General features: G+C 46.6%; 1 protein-coding gene across 1 annotated transcript; it reads right to left on the bottom strand.

Annotated features, from left to right (window-relative positions):
- Nucleotides 1–2,117: 2,117 nt before the first annotated feature.
- On the bottom strand, nt 2,118–10,674 carry LOC130041195 (corticosteroid-binding globulin-like). The gene is made up of 4 exons (XM_056133246.1): nt 10,056–10,674; nt 5,280–5,550; nt 3,289–3,436; nt 2,118–2,327 (listed from the first exon to the last, which is right to left on the bottom strand). Exons 1-4 carry the CDS (start codon nt 10,672–10,674, stop codon nt 2,142–2,144), a joined length of 1,224 nt encoding a protein of 407 aa, XP_055989221.1. The 3' UTR covers nt 2,118–2,141.
- Between the last annotated feature and the right edge of the window lie 2,690 nt (nt 10,675–13,364).

Here is a 13,364-nt window from a genome sequence, read left to right as displayed (position 1 = left end):
TCCCTTTCCCTGCTGTCACTGCTGCCCTCCCTGGGCTGTGGTTGTGTTGCTCGTTGTAGCTGGGGTGCTTGTGCTGCTCACACATACATGGGTGCGGTTTGCTGGGATCTCTCGCTTGTTGTGGCAGTGGGGCTCGGCTCTGCAGGGTTGAGGTCACACTTAGAGATGCTGTAGGTAGTGGGAGGCCAGGGCTGGGCTTTGTGTGGGCAGGGGGTGCTGTGCTACTGAGCCGCATCTCCAGGCCCAGGGACCTTTCCTCCCCCTGATCCTGCAGGGCCCACCTGGTTCCCGCTAGGGCTTGGGGAGTGTTTTATCAACTGTAGATCTCTGTTCTCAGTTTCTTCTTGTGTAGACTATGTGAGGAACAGGTTCTTGTTGCAGTTTATTCCCTTTTAAAAGACTAACCTATGGGCCCAGTACCATTGATTTTAAATGTTCTTTATCAAATACTACTTTTTCCTTTTGTTCTTGGGTTGGTTTCCAGACATCCTGACCCATTTCAGTAGTCTACCCCACACAATTAAGGAGTCTGTATGGTCCCCAATCACACACACACACACATGCACCCATAAACACGCACGCGCACGCGCACACACACACACACACACACACACACACACACACACACACACATCACCTTCACCTCACCATTCCTCCCCTTTTCCCTACTTTTTTTTTCTTTCATGGACTTTGTGCCATCTTGTCTCTCTGGAAAATCAAACCACATTTGTTAGTATTTTCAGGGAAATCTATTAAATTATTAAACTAATACAGGGAGAACTGGTCTTTATGGGATGTTGAGGTTGTTGGATGTGGTCTTATCCAAGAAGGCACATCTTTCATAGTGCTTATCTAATCTAGCATTTATAAGGAGTATTTTATCTTTTTTTTTTGGATGATAGTCTTTGCACGTGTCTTGTTTATTCCTAAGTGCTATATTTTGTTCTTTGCTATTGGGCTTACTTTACATTATACACTTTCTCTCTCCTGTGTATGTCTGGAGTCTGTCTTTTTCTGCGGCAAATCTGTATCTGGACATTTTGCTTTTGTTTCCTGAGTTTGTTTTATTATGGATTTTCTAGGGTTATGGAAGTTTATTTCAGGTGCCTACAAATAGGGACTAGAGAAATAGCACAGCAGGTAGGGAGTTTGCCTTGCATGTGTCAGACCCGGGTTCGATTCCTCCGCCCCTCTCGGAGAGCCCGGCAAGCTACCGAGAGTATTCCGCCCGCACGACAGAGCCTGGCAAGCTCCTTGTGGCATATTCGATATGCCAAAAACAGTAATAACAAGTCTCACAATGGAGATATTACTGGTGCCTGTTTGAGCAAATTGAGGAACAATGGGAGGACAGTGCTACAGTGCTACCTACAAATAGAGTTTGATTCCTTTCCTCCTAGTATCTGGGTCCCTTTCCTGTTATTTAATGATACTGTAAATCCCTCCAGAAAAATGGGCAATGGCAATTGACATAATGAATAACTTTGAGTTAATTTTGACCTGCATGGAAAAATGAATTGAACATTTCTGATTCAGTAAGATGATGGTAGAATTCAGGTATATATCCCTGTGTATATTCATATCTCTATGTGTATATGTTAGGACATTATGAATATATTGATGTAAGGAAGTCTCCTTCCTTATTTCCCAATGCATACAACATATCCATTTTCTACATATAATTACAAATACAAAATAACAATACAAATGTGATTATCACACCAAGCTCCCGGGAGAGAACAAGGCAGAGTCTCCTACCCTGTGCCTGACTGTCCTCACCAGGGCCCAACAGCTGAAGACCTCCGGGCCCCAGCCAAGGCCGTGCTGAGACCACTCTCCACACACTTGGATGAGCCTCACGCATAAAAGAACTGGCAGAGGAACCCTTCTTGCAGCCTTCCCAGAGCACTGACCCAGGCGCACAGTGAGTTGGAGGAGGAAGTTCATCATTTCTGGGGGGTTGCGGATATATTCAAGGCTATTAGATGTGTCCCCTTCCCCTTCAACCACATAGATTTTCAGTTCAATGAGAGTTGATGGTTGTTTATTATAAAGCGAGAACCTGGGGGAAGATTAGGGACAGTGCCCAGAAATGCCCCATGCCCACTTCAGATGCCATCGTGGTTCCCCATGGCCGTGCCTCAGAATGGAGTCATCACTTTGCCCAGGAAAAGGATGCTCTGGGAGACGTTGTCGAGAACCATGAAGAGGAAGGGATGGTCAACACGGATGCTGGTAGCCTTGGCCACCTTTGGCTCAGTGCTATTTGTGGGGTTCTCTTGCTGCAGGCCCTTCTCGTTGATTTCCAGCTTGGCTTTGTGCAGCACCTGTTGGGAGTGAACCAAGGAGTGGTCAGTTCCTGCCGAGCCCAGCTGAGTGCCATGGTGAGGCTGGAACTAGGGGAGCAGGGAAACGAGGCTCTCAGACTGTGGAAAGTGGGGAGTGGGATCAAAAGGACAAGGAATTCTGGAGTCAACACATGTTCAGAGCTTGGGTGGGAAGCCGGGCAGGCTCTGGGGTAGCTTGTGATGGTCCTTATGGGGCCTGTCTGGGTTGAGGCCTGGAAGCCACGGGCAGGGTCACTGGGTGAGGGTTGGGAATGAGGCCTGATCCAGACCAGAGGGGGCACTATCCTCTCTGGCTCTGTGGCTCTGGTCAGTGCCTGGCCCTCCTGAGAGATCTCCCAGGGATAGGCCAGCAGCATCAGTAGGAGGAGGGGACCGCCGTGCATTGATTGAGCACCTGCTGTGTACCAGGCTCCCCAGGGTTCAAGTTCATACAGGAGCAGTAGTGGGCCGCTGCTCCTCAGTGTTTCTCTGGGTCCTCCTCTATGTTTGTCACCCACAGGACTGTCAGATTTCTTGAGGACAGGAGTGAGCCAGAGGTGTGAGGACATCCCTGTGCCCATCAGTAGTGCCCTGGAGAGCCCTTTCAGAGTGAGTGAAACAATGGGGCACAGTGGGGCTCTCACACACCTCTCTTTCTCTTCATCCTCTTTCAGGGCTACCCATGGCCCTCCTGACCACTTCCTTTCCTGGGCTCCTGGGTGGCACAGGGACATAGGGGGCTTCAAGCCTCCCAGGCCACCCACCTCCTGTGTGACCGGGATACCCCCTTCTCAGGCTGAGCCTCCCGAGAGCCTGCTGTAACCCTCGAGTCTTAGGGAAGATCTGGGGTTCAAGACTCAGGACCTGGACACCCACCCAGGAAAAGACCATCGTGGGGCTGACTGTCACTCTCAGAGTGGATGTGGGAGAGCAGCAAGGGAAAGACCCCGGGGACAGTTACCTTGGACAACTTCCTCTTGACGTTGCCTGTAATGCCAGACAAGTCTGTCTGCTTCTTCTTCAAGTCTATGATGTCCATGCCCTTCATGATGTCGCCAAGGTCATAGGTGCTAGACAGGGAGAGTCTGGGGATGTAGAGCTGGAGGGGCCTGTATGGGAGAAATGAATCAGACATTCCCAGAGAGACAGGGCCTTCCCCTGGAGGTATGCAGAGCCTGCCTCTGGGCCAGGACACATAGAACAGGAAGAGGTGGATTTCCCTCTTCCTCCATCTCTCAGACAGCTCCTCTCAGGGGCTCTGGAGCAAACTCTTGTGCCCAGCTCTTTCCTGCACTGATCTTACATGTCATTGGCTGGCCCCCTGGAGACTGAGACAAAGCTTATGGTCCCCAGCACCTCCTGGCAGATGGGGAGGAGCAGAGGGAGCACCCGCAGGAGTAAGCAAGTGTCCCTAACAAGGCCTTCATTTTCACTTGCTGCCCTCTTAAGCCATTTGCTTCTGTTTACAATTTCTTCCCTTTCCTTCTCTCCTAAGAGAGAGGAGACTTCGGGAAGCTGAGTAGCTGGAAGGCACAGGGGCCTTCTCTGCTAGGGAGAGAAGGGCCAATACATTATTTTGCTTAGACCTAAAGTAGATATGGAGTCTGGTGATGGAGAAATCCTTCTCCAGGGAGTGTGTGGGACAGGGGCTCTCTGGCTGGGAGCGGAACTGAGCAGGACTCTGTGCTCTGAGCTCCTCCCATCCACAGGGGCACGTTTGTCCCAAGCTAAAGTTAACAACTTCTGTTTCCATATCACAACACAGGAATTAATGCGAGTTTCCCCAGAGGGAAGCTGGAAACTATGCCCTGTGGTCTGACAGCCCCTTGGCCTGGCTTAGAGGATGTGGGTCACAGCAGATGGGGCTGCCCTGGGGAGGGGGGCATGTGAGTGGGACTCTCCAGGCTGTGTGTTCGGGGGTCCCGAACACATGGGGTGCTCTAGAGTAAAGACAGGGGGAGCTGAGGATGGGGAAGGTGAAGCACAGGTGAGGCGTGAGGGACCAGGGTCTGTCTCCGGGGTGCCTGGGCTACCCCAGGATGGAGCAGATCAATGGGTCCAGTCATAGGATGGCGACAGATGCCAACTTTCACCTTGGGTGCTGAAAGAAATTGCAGAAAATGGCCCTGTTACAGGTTCATATGAACATTTTAGTCAAGATACTTTTGGTGTAGAGAAAGATTATCCTTCATCTCTTTTCAACATGATGGGCAGGGTGTTGAGGTGGAAGCAGACTGGGACTCCTGCTACCTCTCACCCCCTGGTCAACTCATACTCAAACGACAGGTTCCTTGGAGGGATGGGGGTAAGGAGCGAGGGGGCAGATAAAAGGGTGAAGAGGTGGCAAAGGATCCCTATAATGACACAAACACAGCCCCCCTATCTCCCCCCCCACCAGCCTCCTATACCCGCAACTGCACCACTCAAGGAAAGCAGGAATGGTCTCCTTGAGGTCCCCATTATGACTATCCTCTTGAAATTAGCTGTGTGCTCTGTCCTCAGTCCATGGAAGTATATTGCATGAAGGGGTGATCAGATGAAGGAAGGCAAGTTTCCTGTGGGTCTCCAACAACTAGTGCTCTCCTTACCTGCATGCCCTAAGCCTGTCCATTGTCCCCGCCCACCCACCAAAAGGGCCCATTCCATTACTCTCACTAATCTTGAACAGATGGAATTTGATTCATCTGAGAATGAGGATCGTGTCCACCATCATCTGCTGCCACCTCTAAGATAGGGAAGAGGAAGAGGATGGGAGTGGAGCACAGGCTGATGCTGATCTAGCTCATATGCAAGAATGTGATAATACAGAGATGTGGTCATTTACTTTTGCTGTACAGAGACCCTTGCTTGACAGGAAGCCCTCAAGTAACTTGGTGTAATCTGAAGATATCTCCAGATATTTGGGGTCCCAATACATGGGGAAACTAGGTACCTGAAACAGGACAGAGTTACCTGGTGATCACGGACTCAGACCACCTCTGAAGGGTGTCCTGGCTCAGAGCCTGGATGACACTGTCTAGATCCTTCACATCTGGGAGGATGAAGTAGAAGGTGCTGTTGCCCACATAGTCCAACATCACCGAAATGCATCCCAGCAGTGGGTCGAACAGGAAATTGAAGTTGTTCGTTTGGTACATCATGGGCACCTTCACCACATTATTGTCTTTCTTTAAGAAGTTACTCTCTGTGGTATCATCTGGGTGGAAGGGCAGTGCCCAAGTACCTGGAAAGAAAGGTAGTGATGTCAAGAGCACAGAGCAGGGGGTTACACAGAGCTAGAGTCATTACTCAGCCAGGAGAGACCCTGCCTAGGCTGCTAGAGGCCTGGTAAAGTGTGGGTACCCAGAGACAGTGTTGGGGACCCTCTATTCCCAGGACAGCTGGAAGGGAGCTGCTGTATAACAATAGGGAAAGTATAGGGAAAGTAGAGGGATGGATTTGGAGCAGCTCGTTGGGTGGCTGACTCACTAGCTATGAGATCTTCTCAGGCTTCTCAAGATGCTTTCCCACCCCATGTTAGATATTCAACACGCACTTCATACTGTTTATTTTTAAGAACCAACTAGGTCATATCCAGTTTGGTATACAACAAGTGTGGATTCTAACCTCTACTAAAAGGAATTTCACCTTGAAATTTCATGGGACAGAAAAACTCATGGTATGTAGGAAGTGAGGCCAGAATATCTGAGAGCAAAAGAAACATTTTAGTGACTTTTTTTTCCATGCTCTCCAACAAGGGCTGTGAAAAAACGTCACAATATCAGGAGCATACCTGGCAGACACCACCTCCTCAGTGTGCATGACAAAGGTGCTTTGCTTCAATTCCAGACTGATCCGCTTACTGGGACCATTTCAGTGGGCCACCAACCTACCCAGGGACCTGAACTCACTTCTGCCTAATCACAAAGTATCAGTGTGCAGGGGGACAGCAAACCCCTAAATGCCTAATCCTACACCCTGATGCTTAAAAGCTCTCTGGTTTGGTCACCAGGAGCTACTCTGTCTCATCAGTTTCATCCCACTCGGTCCTGAGGATGCCAAGAAGCTGAGAAATAGAAGGTCTGTGCTAAATGCCGCTATGCCAGTGTCCGCAACAACCTGTGCACAGATGTGCAGGCCCCGGCAGGTCCTGGGTTCCTCCCTGTGCTGTCTTCCCTGAGTCTTTCTCCCCAGGTTCTGGTCTCATCACTGCCTATATTTGACCATATTCACTAAGCAGAGTGACTGGGTCCCCAAACATCCAAGGACGCCACACACACATGAGTGCACAGTTCAGTGGGCAGAGGCAACCTATGGATTTGTAGGAACACCAAAAGTACTTTGGGCTAAACTTGCCCAGACTTCTTAGATCAACCACTATTGTATATAAAGAATTCCTATGAAACTACAAAAAATTAGAATAGCTAATTTCTATTAGCTGCCTCTGTGGCAGGCAGTTGTTAGGGGTAGGGGCAGCGGGAGCTTAACTAGGGACATTGGTGGTGGGAAATGTGCACCGGTGGATGAATGGGCGTTGGAAAATTATATAACTGAAAACCAATCATGAACAACCTTATAACTATGTATCTTACTGTGATTCAATACAATTTTTTTAAAAGAAGAACATGCTGGAGGTGTACACCTCCTGATTTTGAACTATACTACAAAGTTGACATAATGAAAACTATATGGGACTAGCATACCTACAGTCAGACCAATGAAGCAAGGCCTCTCGTTAATTTTTGCAAAAACTTGACTAGGAGCCATGAATACTTAATGGGGAAAGATATGCTCTCCTATAAATGATTCTAGGAAACATAATATTCCCATGCAAAGAAAGGATTTAGTTGCCTAACTTATATGGTTTTTAGAAATTAAATCAAAATAGACTCACCAAAAGTAAACACGAAACAGATACCATAAAACTACTAGGAGGTAACACAGGGTAGAGACTCCTTGACATTGGTTTGGCATAGTTTGGATAGCACTGTAGCATTGTCCTCCCGTTGTTCATTGATTTTGCTCAAGCGGGCACCAGTAACTTCCCACAACAAATTGTGAGACTCCTTGTTACTGTTTTTGGCATATCGAACACGTCACAGGTAGCTTGCCAGGCTTTGCCGTGTGGGTGAGATACTCTCAGTAGTAGTATTGCCGGGCTCTCCGAGAGGGGGAACTATGGGATGCTGGGGATTGAACCTGGGTCGGCTGCATGCAAGGCAAATGCCCTACCCACTGTGCTATCGCTCCAGCCCAGTGGAGGGGGTAATAAAAAAATAGTAAAAAAAATTTAAAATCAGTACATAGGTACCAGGGTGATTGTACAGCGGGGAGGACATTTGCCTTGCACGCAGCCAGCCCAGGTTCAATCCCCAGCATCCCATAGTTACCACCCCCCCGCCCCCCCCCCCCCCCCCCGCCACCCCAAGCACCGCCAGGAGTGATTCCTGAGTGAAGAGCCAGGATGTCGTGGGGTGTGGCACAAAAAGAAAATAAAATTCAATTTCATATCTTTCTACCTGAACCTCACAAAAAAAGGAGACACTTGAAAGTTCTAGTAACACTTCCCTTGTTTACCTCTATCAGAATGTAAGTATTCGGGCCAGAGCAATACAGTGGGACAGCGTTCAGGATATGATAACAAAATTACAAATACAAAATCCCTGCAATAATGCTTGAGATAAAGAACATGGTTTCTGCATTGTCAATCTCTCCTCTTCACCACCTTCAAAGAAGGAGACCTCTGCCACGTGTGTGGCCCTCCTTGTGTTTAAGAGCTGACAGAGAAGTAGCAGAAGCAAAAGAGGTGGAAAGAGCAGGGAGAGAAGGTCAATTGGTAATGTAAAGGGAGAGGAGAAATGGGTGCAGGTGTCTTTGTTGGGGGTTCACAGTTGGGCTCACCTTTAATGCTGACATACAGGTGTTTCATGACTTATTATTTGCTTTCCTTCTGAACTTCGATTTCATTTTATTATTTTATTTGTGGGAGCCTCCCAAGCAGTGTTTAGGCCACTGGAGGCTCCTTCAGTGATTCTTAGCCAACCATAAATCTCCTGGACATGATGTTGAATGAGGACACTGTGCTCATTCTTCAGTGAAATGTTTGGTTTCAAGGGGGGGGAGGGAGTGAGACCTTACTTGGTGCCTGGACTCTACAGGTCTGTGACAGAAGAGACCTGAGAATACTTGTGATGTCAGCATTATGCCAGGGTCTAAATCCCTGTACTATGTCACAGCTTCTTATTTATATTTTTTACTCAATTTTTCATCTGCACATCTTTGAAGTTATTCCTTGACTGGAGTCAATCCATTTTAGTCTTCAGTAACATGCTCCGCCAAGATGATTGTCAAAATATGGTGTTGGCAACCCTCAGAGGATGTGTTGGAAAGGGAAAGATTTGCTTGAGGGACTCAGGAGATGCTTCGTGGAAGGGTTATGTTTTTGAGAGTTGAAGGGTGGGAAGAAGCATTAGCAGTCACTTTGAAAAGGAAGATCCAAGTAGAAAGGAAGTTGATAGCACTCACAGTCTCCAAAATATTTATCTTCTAATCCCTGGAACCTTTGAATAGATTATCTAATGACCAGTATTTAAGGGTGCTAAAGCACTGACCTTAAGATGAGGAGATTATTTTACATTATCGAGGCTGGTCTAACCTAATCACAAGGTCCTTTAAAGTGGAGGAGGAGGGCAGGAAGGTTGGAGTCAGAAAGGAAAGCTGAGTAGACAAGCAGTGATCAGAGTGATGTGATGGATGGGGAATGGAGTGGAAGACACTGAGCTGCCTTGGGTGAGGGCCACTTCTATAGTAATTTGAGTAGAATGGAACTTACTCTTAAAAGAAGAATTTTTTAAACTTTTTAATTGAATCACTGTGAGATAGACCCTCACAGAGCTGTTTATGATTGGATTTCAGTCTTACAGTATTCCAACACCCATCCCTCCACCAGTGTACATTTCCCCTTACTTCCAAGGTATCAGGTAACCAAACTTACCAGGAGAGGAGGGACAACTTGTTAAAAATAGAAATTCTTGGACTTTTCCCAGAAGACTGCTTCATTAAGCCCGCTGTGGACTCTGGAAAATATCATTTTAGCAAGTTTCCCTGGACATTTTTATGAGTGGGCACTTTGGAAAAACCCTGTTGAAAAGAAACTGATATATGGTTGAAGCAGGGCTCGGTCAAAGTGGACTATGCATTTAGGAAAAGTGGTGCAAGAGGGTTGTTCTGCCTGTTCCTCCCCTGTATTTCTAACCTCTGGTCTAGCACCTGACTCACAGTCAAGCCCAGCCAATGTTTGTAGACTGAGAGGCTGTCAGATGGTTTGGATTTAGGCCTTGAATACCTTTGGGCCTTGAACCAGCCTGTAAGAGTTAGAACATATTACTCAATTCTTCTTGGCACCCACCTTTCTAGCAGGATCACAAAGAGAACAACTCAAATATGTGCTATGTTTTTGTGTGATCAAATTTTGCACTAATGGGGCTGGAGTGATAGCTCAGCGAGTAGGGCGTTTGCCTTGCATGCGGCTGACCCGGGTTCAATTTCCATCATCCCATATGGTCCCCTGAGCACCACCAGGAGTAACTCCTAAGTGCAGAGCCAGGAGTAATCCCTATGCATTGCCGGTGTGACCCAAAAAGCAAAAAAAAAAAAAATTGCACTAAGTGTGGCCAGTGTTTTGACAGCTGTAACTGTGTTCACCAATAGCAGACAGAGTCCTATCAGAATCACGAAGGTAGAGATTACCTGTGAAGGAAATGTAGTTGACCAGGGTGAGGAGGGCTGGGTCCTTCAGGTCTGAGAGCAAGTCTGAGATTTTTCCCTGTGTTTTACTCTTGATATATTCATTAATTTGCCTGCTGCCTTTGGCCCAGTTTTTGAAATCTATAGCCACCTTCTCCAACCCATAGTAACGCTGGAGGTCTTCTGAGGATAAATCCATAAGCTTCAGGCTCTGCTTGAAGAACAACGTGTTTCCCATGCTCATTTCCAAGTTGTCATCCGACTGCCTGAGGAGGTGGTAAAGTTCCTGAAAACTCTGGTGGATCTCAGAATCAGGGATTTGACTGTGGTTGAAGCCAGAGCCCTGAAGGATCTGGGTGCCTGTCTGGCTACCAGCACCAAGAGCCATCATAGACAAGGCCATAGAGATGCTTATAGGGGAGAAGATGATATTATCATCAGGAGCCAAACCCTGTAGATACTGAAACAGGTTAAAGGCAAAATCAATGTTGTTTGGAGCTAGTTTCTGATAGGGGCTATTGATGTTCATGTCCTCATTATCCTCATTGGTATCCTGAGCCTGGATGGTCGAAAGGCCACTGGTCATCAGCCAGAGAAGATAGGTGTAGAGGGTGAGCAGCATTGTGCAGTACGGCCAAGCCCTGCCAAATCAGAATTGCTCGTGTGATGATGTGGGCCTCTAGGGCAGTCCTACATATGCAATGGAAGAAGAATAAGATCTCATTTAACCACGATTCATTTTTTCCTATGTGAACTATGTGATCTAGGACAAGTCAGAAGTCTGGACCTCAATTCCATACTCTGAAATTTATGAATCTATTTATATTATAAGAACTATGAACTATCAGGTACTTATCAAGAGCTCAGTATGGGCAGTGATATTTTACCTATATTCCCATTTAACCTGCAGCAATAAACTAAGTAGACATGATTATTCTGATATTAGTAAACAGATAGAAGTGTCTCATGAAGGTTGAATTTCCATGCAGCTGAATTATTTAAAGTATTGAAAGGAGAACTGCCAACCAGGAATTCTATATCCAACAATACTATCCAGCAGTGTTATTCAATGAAAATGAGGGAGAAATCAGACCTCCCCAAATAAACGAAAATTGAGGGGGTTCATTATCACTAATATGTCTTGCAACCAATGCAGTAGAGAGAATTTCTGGCTAAAATGAGAGGACTCTCAAGAGACATCTATGTTGAAGAAATAAAGATCCCTGTAGTAAATTCACAGACCACTACACAAATTCTAGTATTGTAAATTTTGCTTGTAACTCCAGTTAGCATTTTTTATATTTGATTGTATGATTGTATATATGAATGCTTAAAATAATGGTTATTCTATTTTTTTGGACAGGTAGTAAAACATATAATTTGTGTCTTAAATAATTGGAAGGCTATGGGGGACAGAATTATAAAGCAGCAGACCTTCTGCATGTTATTGAGGATATGTTGACATCAATTCTAATGTGAGTATCAGAAAATTAGGATATTAAATGTATTTCCATGGTGAGTAATCAGAGGAAAATTTCTAATAAATATATGTGCATATATTGGTGTAAATGAAGGGCATTAAAATATCTGACTAAAAATTCAAGTTAAGTGGCCAGAGAGATAGTAAGGGTTAAGGCTACTCGCCTGGTGGGTATGACTGACTACAGTATGACCTCTGGTACTTGCCCATGGTCCCTAGAGCACAGAGCCAGACCCACTGTCCACCCTGTCCTCTCAGCTTCCCAGTTTCCTTGACCATCTCTCCTGTGCCTGCAGTTTCCTGGGCCTGGGGTGGGGGGTGGGTCCAGTTCTGCCGCTGAGAACCCAGGTGACCTGATGGGTGATGCTGACTCGTCTCCCCAGTCCACCCCCCACTGACCCTGTCCTACTCATGTGGGTGCTTGTCTCTGCTTCCCCACCCCAATGCTCAGCCCCAGTGGGCATCCCAGCACTGCGCCGTCACCCACACCTGGACAGGCACCCTTCTGCTCAGCTCCTGAGGGTCAATATTAGGGATAAATTTTGTGGCAATCCTGTCCTCCGGGTTTCATAGGTCACATGACATTTAGGAATGACTCTCTGTCTCAATGTCCACCCTGGCCAGGCGGGAGCCTTTGTGGGTGACCTTCAGATTTTGGAAAACTCTCCGAGGATTACTTCATCTTGGCCCAGGTATGACTTATGTTCGGTGCCCCTTAAAATGAATTGAATTGACCCGTTTCCCCTTGCTTCATGGCTTTGTTCTGGAGGCCAGAAGGCACAGACGGATGAGATGACCAGGCATTTCTCATGCTCTGGAGAGTGGTCGGCATCCTGCCTGCCTGGTCTCACTGTGGCACAGTAAGCCTGGGCAGGGACACTGGGTGAAATGCTCTTTGCCTTGTTCCCAGCTGGTTAATGGTTAGAGGGAGGGGGCAGTGCCTAGGGATCACGGTTTCCTTCCTTACCCCCCAGTTATTAACCAATTAACCAGAGGCTGCTCTAGGGTACAGTGTGCCACTCTCAGTAAGAAGATAGCACATAAAACCCATGGCTTCTGTAACCTCAACTTTTATGCAAACATTTCTAAAAAAAAAAAAACATTTTGACTAAGCATAGGCCCCTTGTTTCCTCTTCCCAGAGACACAGCACGAGTTTACAGGGAGTCTTTGCTCCTGTCTCCCAGAGACAGCAGCTGGCAGGGAAGATGCAGGCTCACAGAGATGTAGGAAAACTGGCTCAGGCATAGTCAGTATTCCATCCATAGCCACATTTCATGTTCTTGTAAGGAATGTACAGAATATATGAATGAGGTTCATACGTAAAATAGCAAGCAATTAGAAATAGTAGAAGATTAAGGTTCTTTTCAACACTCACGTAAGTAGGTGGAAGTCAAGAGTCTAAGAGAGGTTTTACATTACCTGCCTGGGTCTAATGGCAGGTGTCCTGCAGGGGCCAGTCACTAAAAGTGTCCCTCCTGAAGAAGCGCCGTATGATGCCACTCAGCAATGGAGCGTTGGATGCTGGTTGGCATCTGCAGCAATGGGTGTTTATACTTTTCATCCAAGTTGTTTGTGTTTTCTTATCATTACCATATGCCTCTCTCTTCGTTGGTTACGTCTTTTTGCTGAACTTCTGTTCTTTATCATGATCTACGTTGGCATTTAAATTGTGCTTTCTGCTATATCATGCTCAAGGCATATTGCATATTGTTAAATATGTTGATCTCAGTGATTCTGGTTTGCCATTAATCACTTGGCTTGCCATACGTTTAGTTGTTTTGTGAATGTCAATTATTTAGAGTGATGTCTACTCAATACACAACATTTTCCA

The sequence above is a fragment of the Sorex fumeus genome, unplaced genomic scaffold (genome assembly GCF_029834395.1).
Source record: "Sorex fumeus unplaced genomic scaffold, SorFum_2.1 ptg000098l, whole genome shotgun sequence".
NCBI classification, from domain to species: Eukaryota; Metazoa; Chordata; class Mammalia; order Eulipotyphla; family Soricidae; genus Sorex; species Sorex fumeus.
Note: the sequence above shows the minus strand (reverse complement) of the source record. Positions and strands in the feature narration are given on the sequence as shown.

Coding starts and splice junctions, on each gene's coding strand:
- LOC130041195 (XM_056133246.1), bottom strand. CDS start 10,674: ATGCTGCTCACCCTCTACACCTATCTTCTCTGGCTGATGACCAGTGGC. Junction 3,437..5,279: donor TCTGAGTCCGTGATCACCAG/GTAACTCTGTCC, acceptor TCTCCCATACAG/GCCCCTCCAGCTCTACATCC. Junction 2,328..3,288: donor TCAAGAGGAAGTTGTCCAAG/GTAACTGTCCCC, acceptor CACTCCCAACAG/GTGCTGCACAAAGCCAAGCT.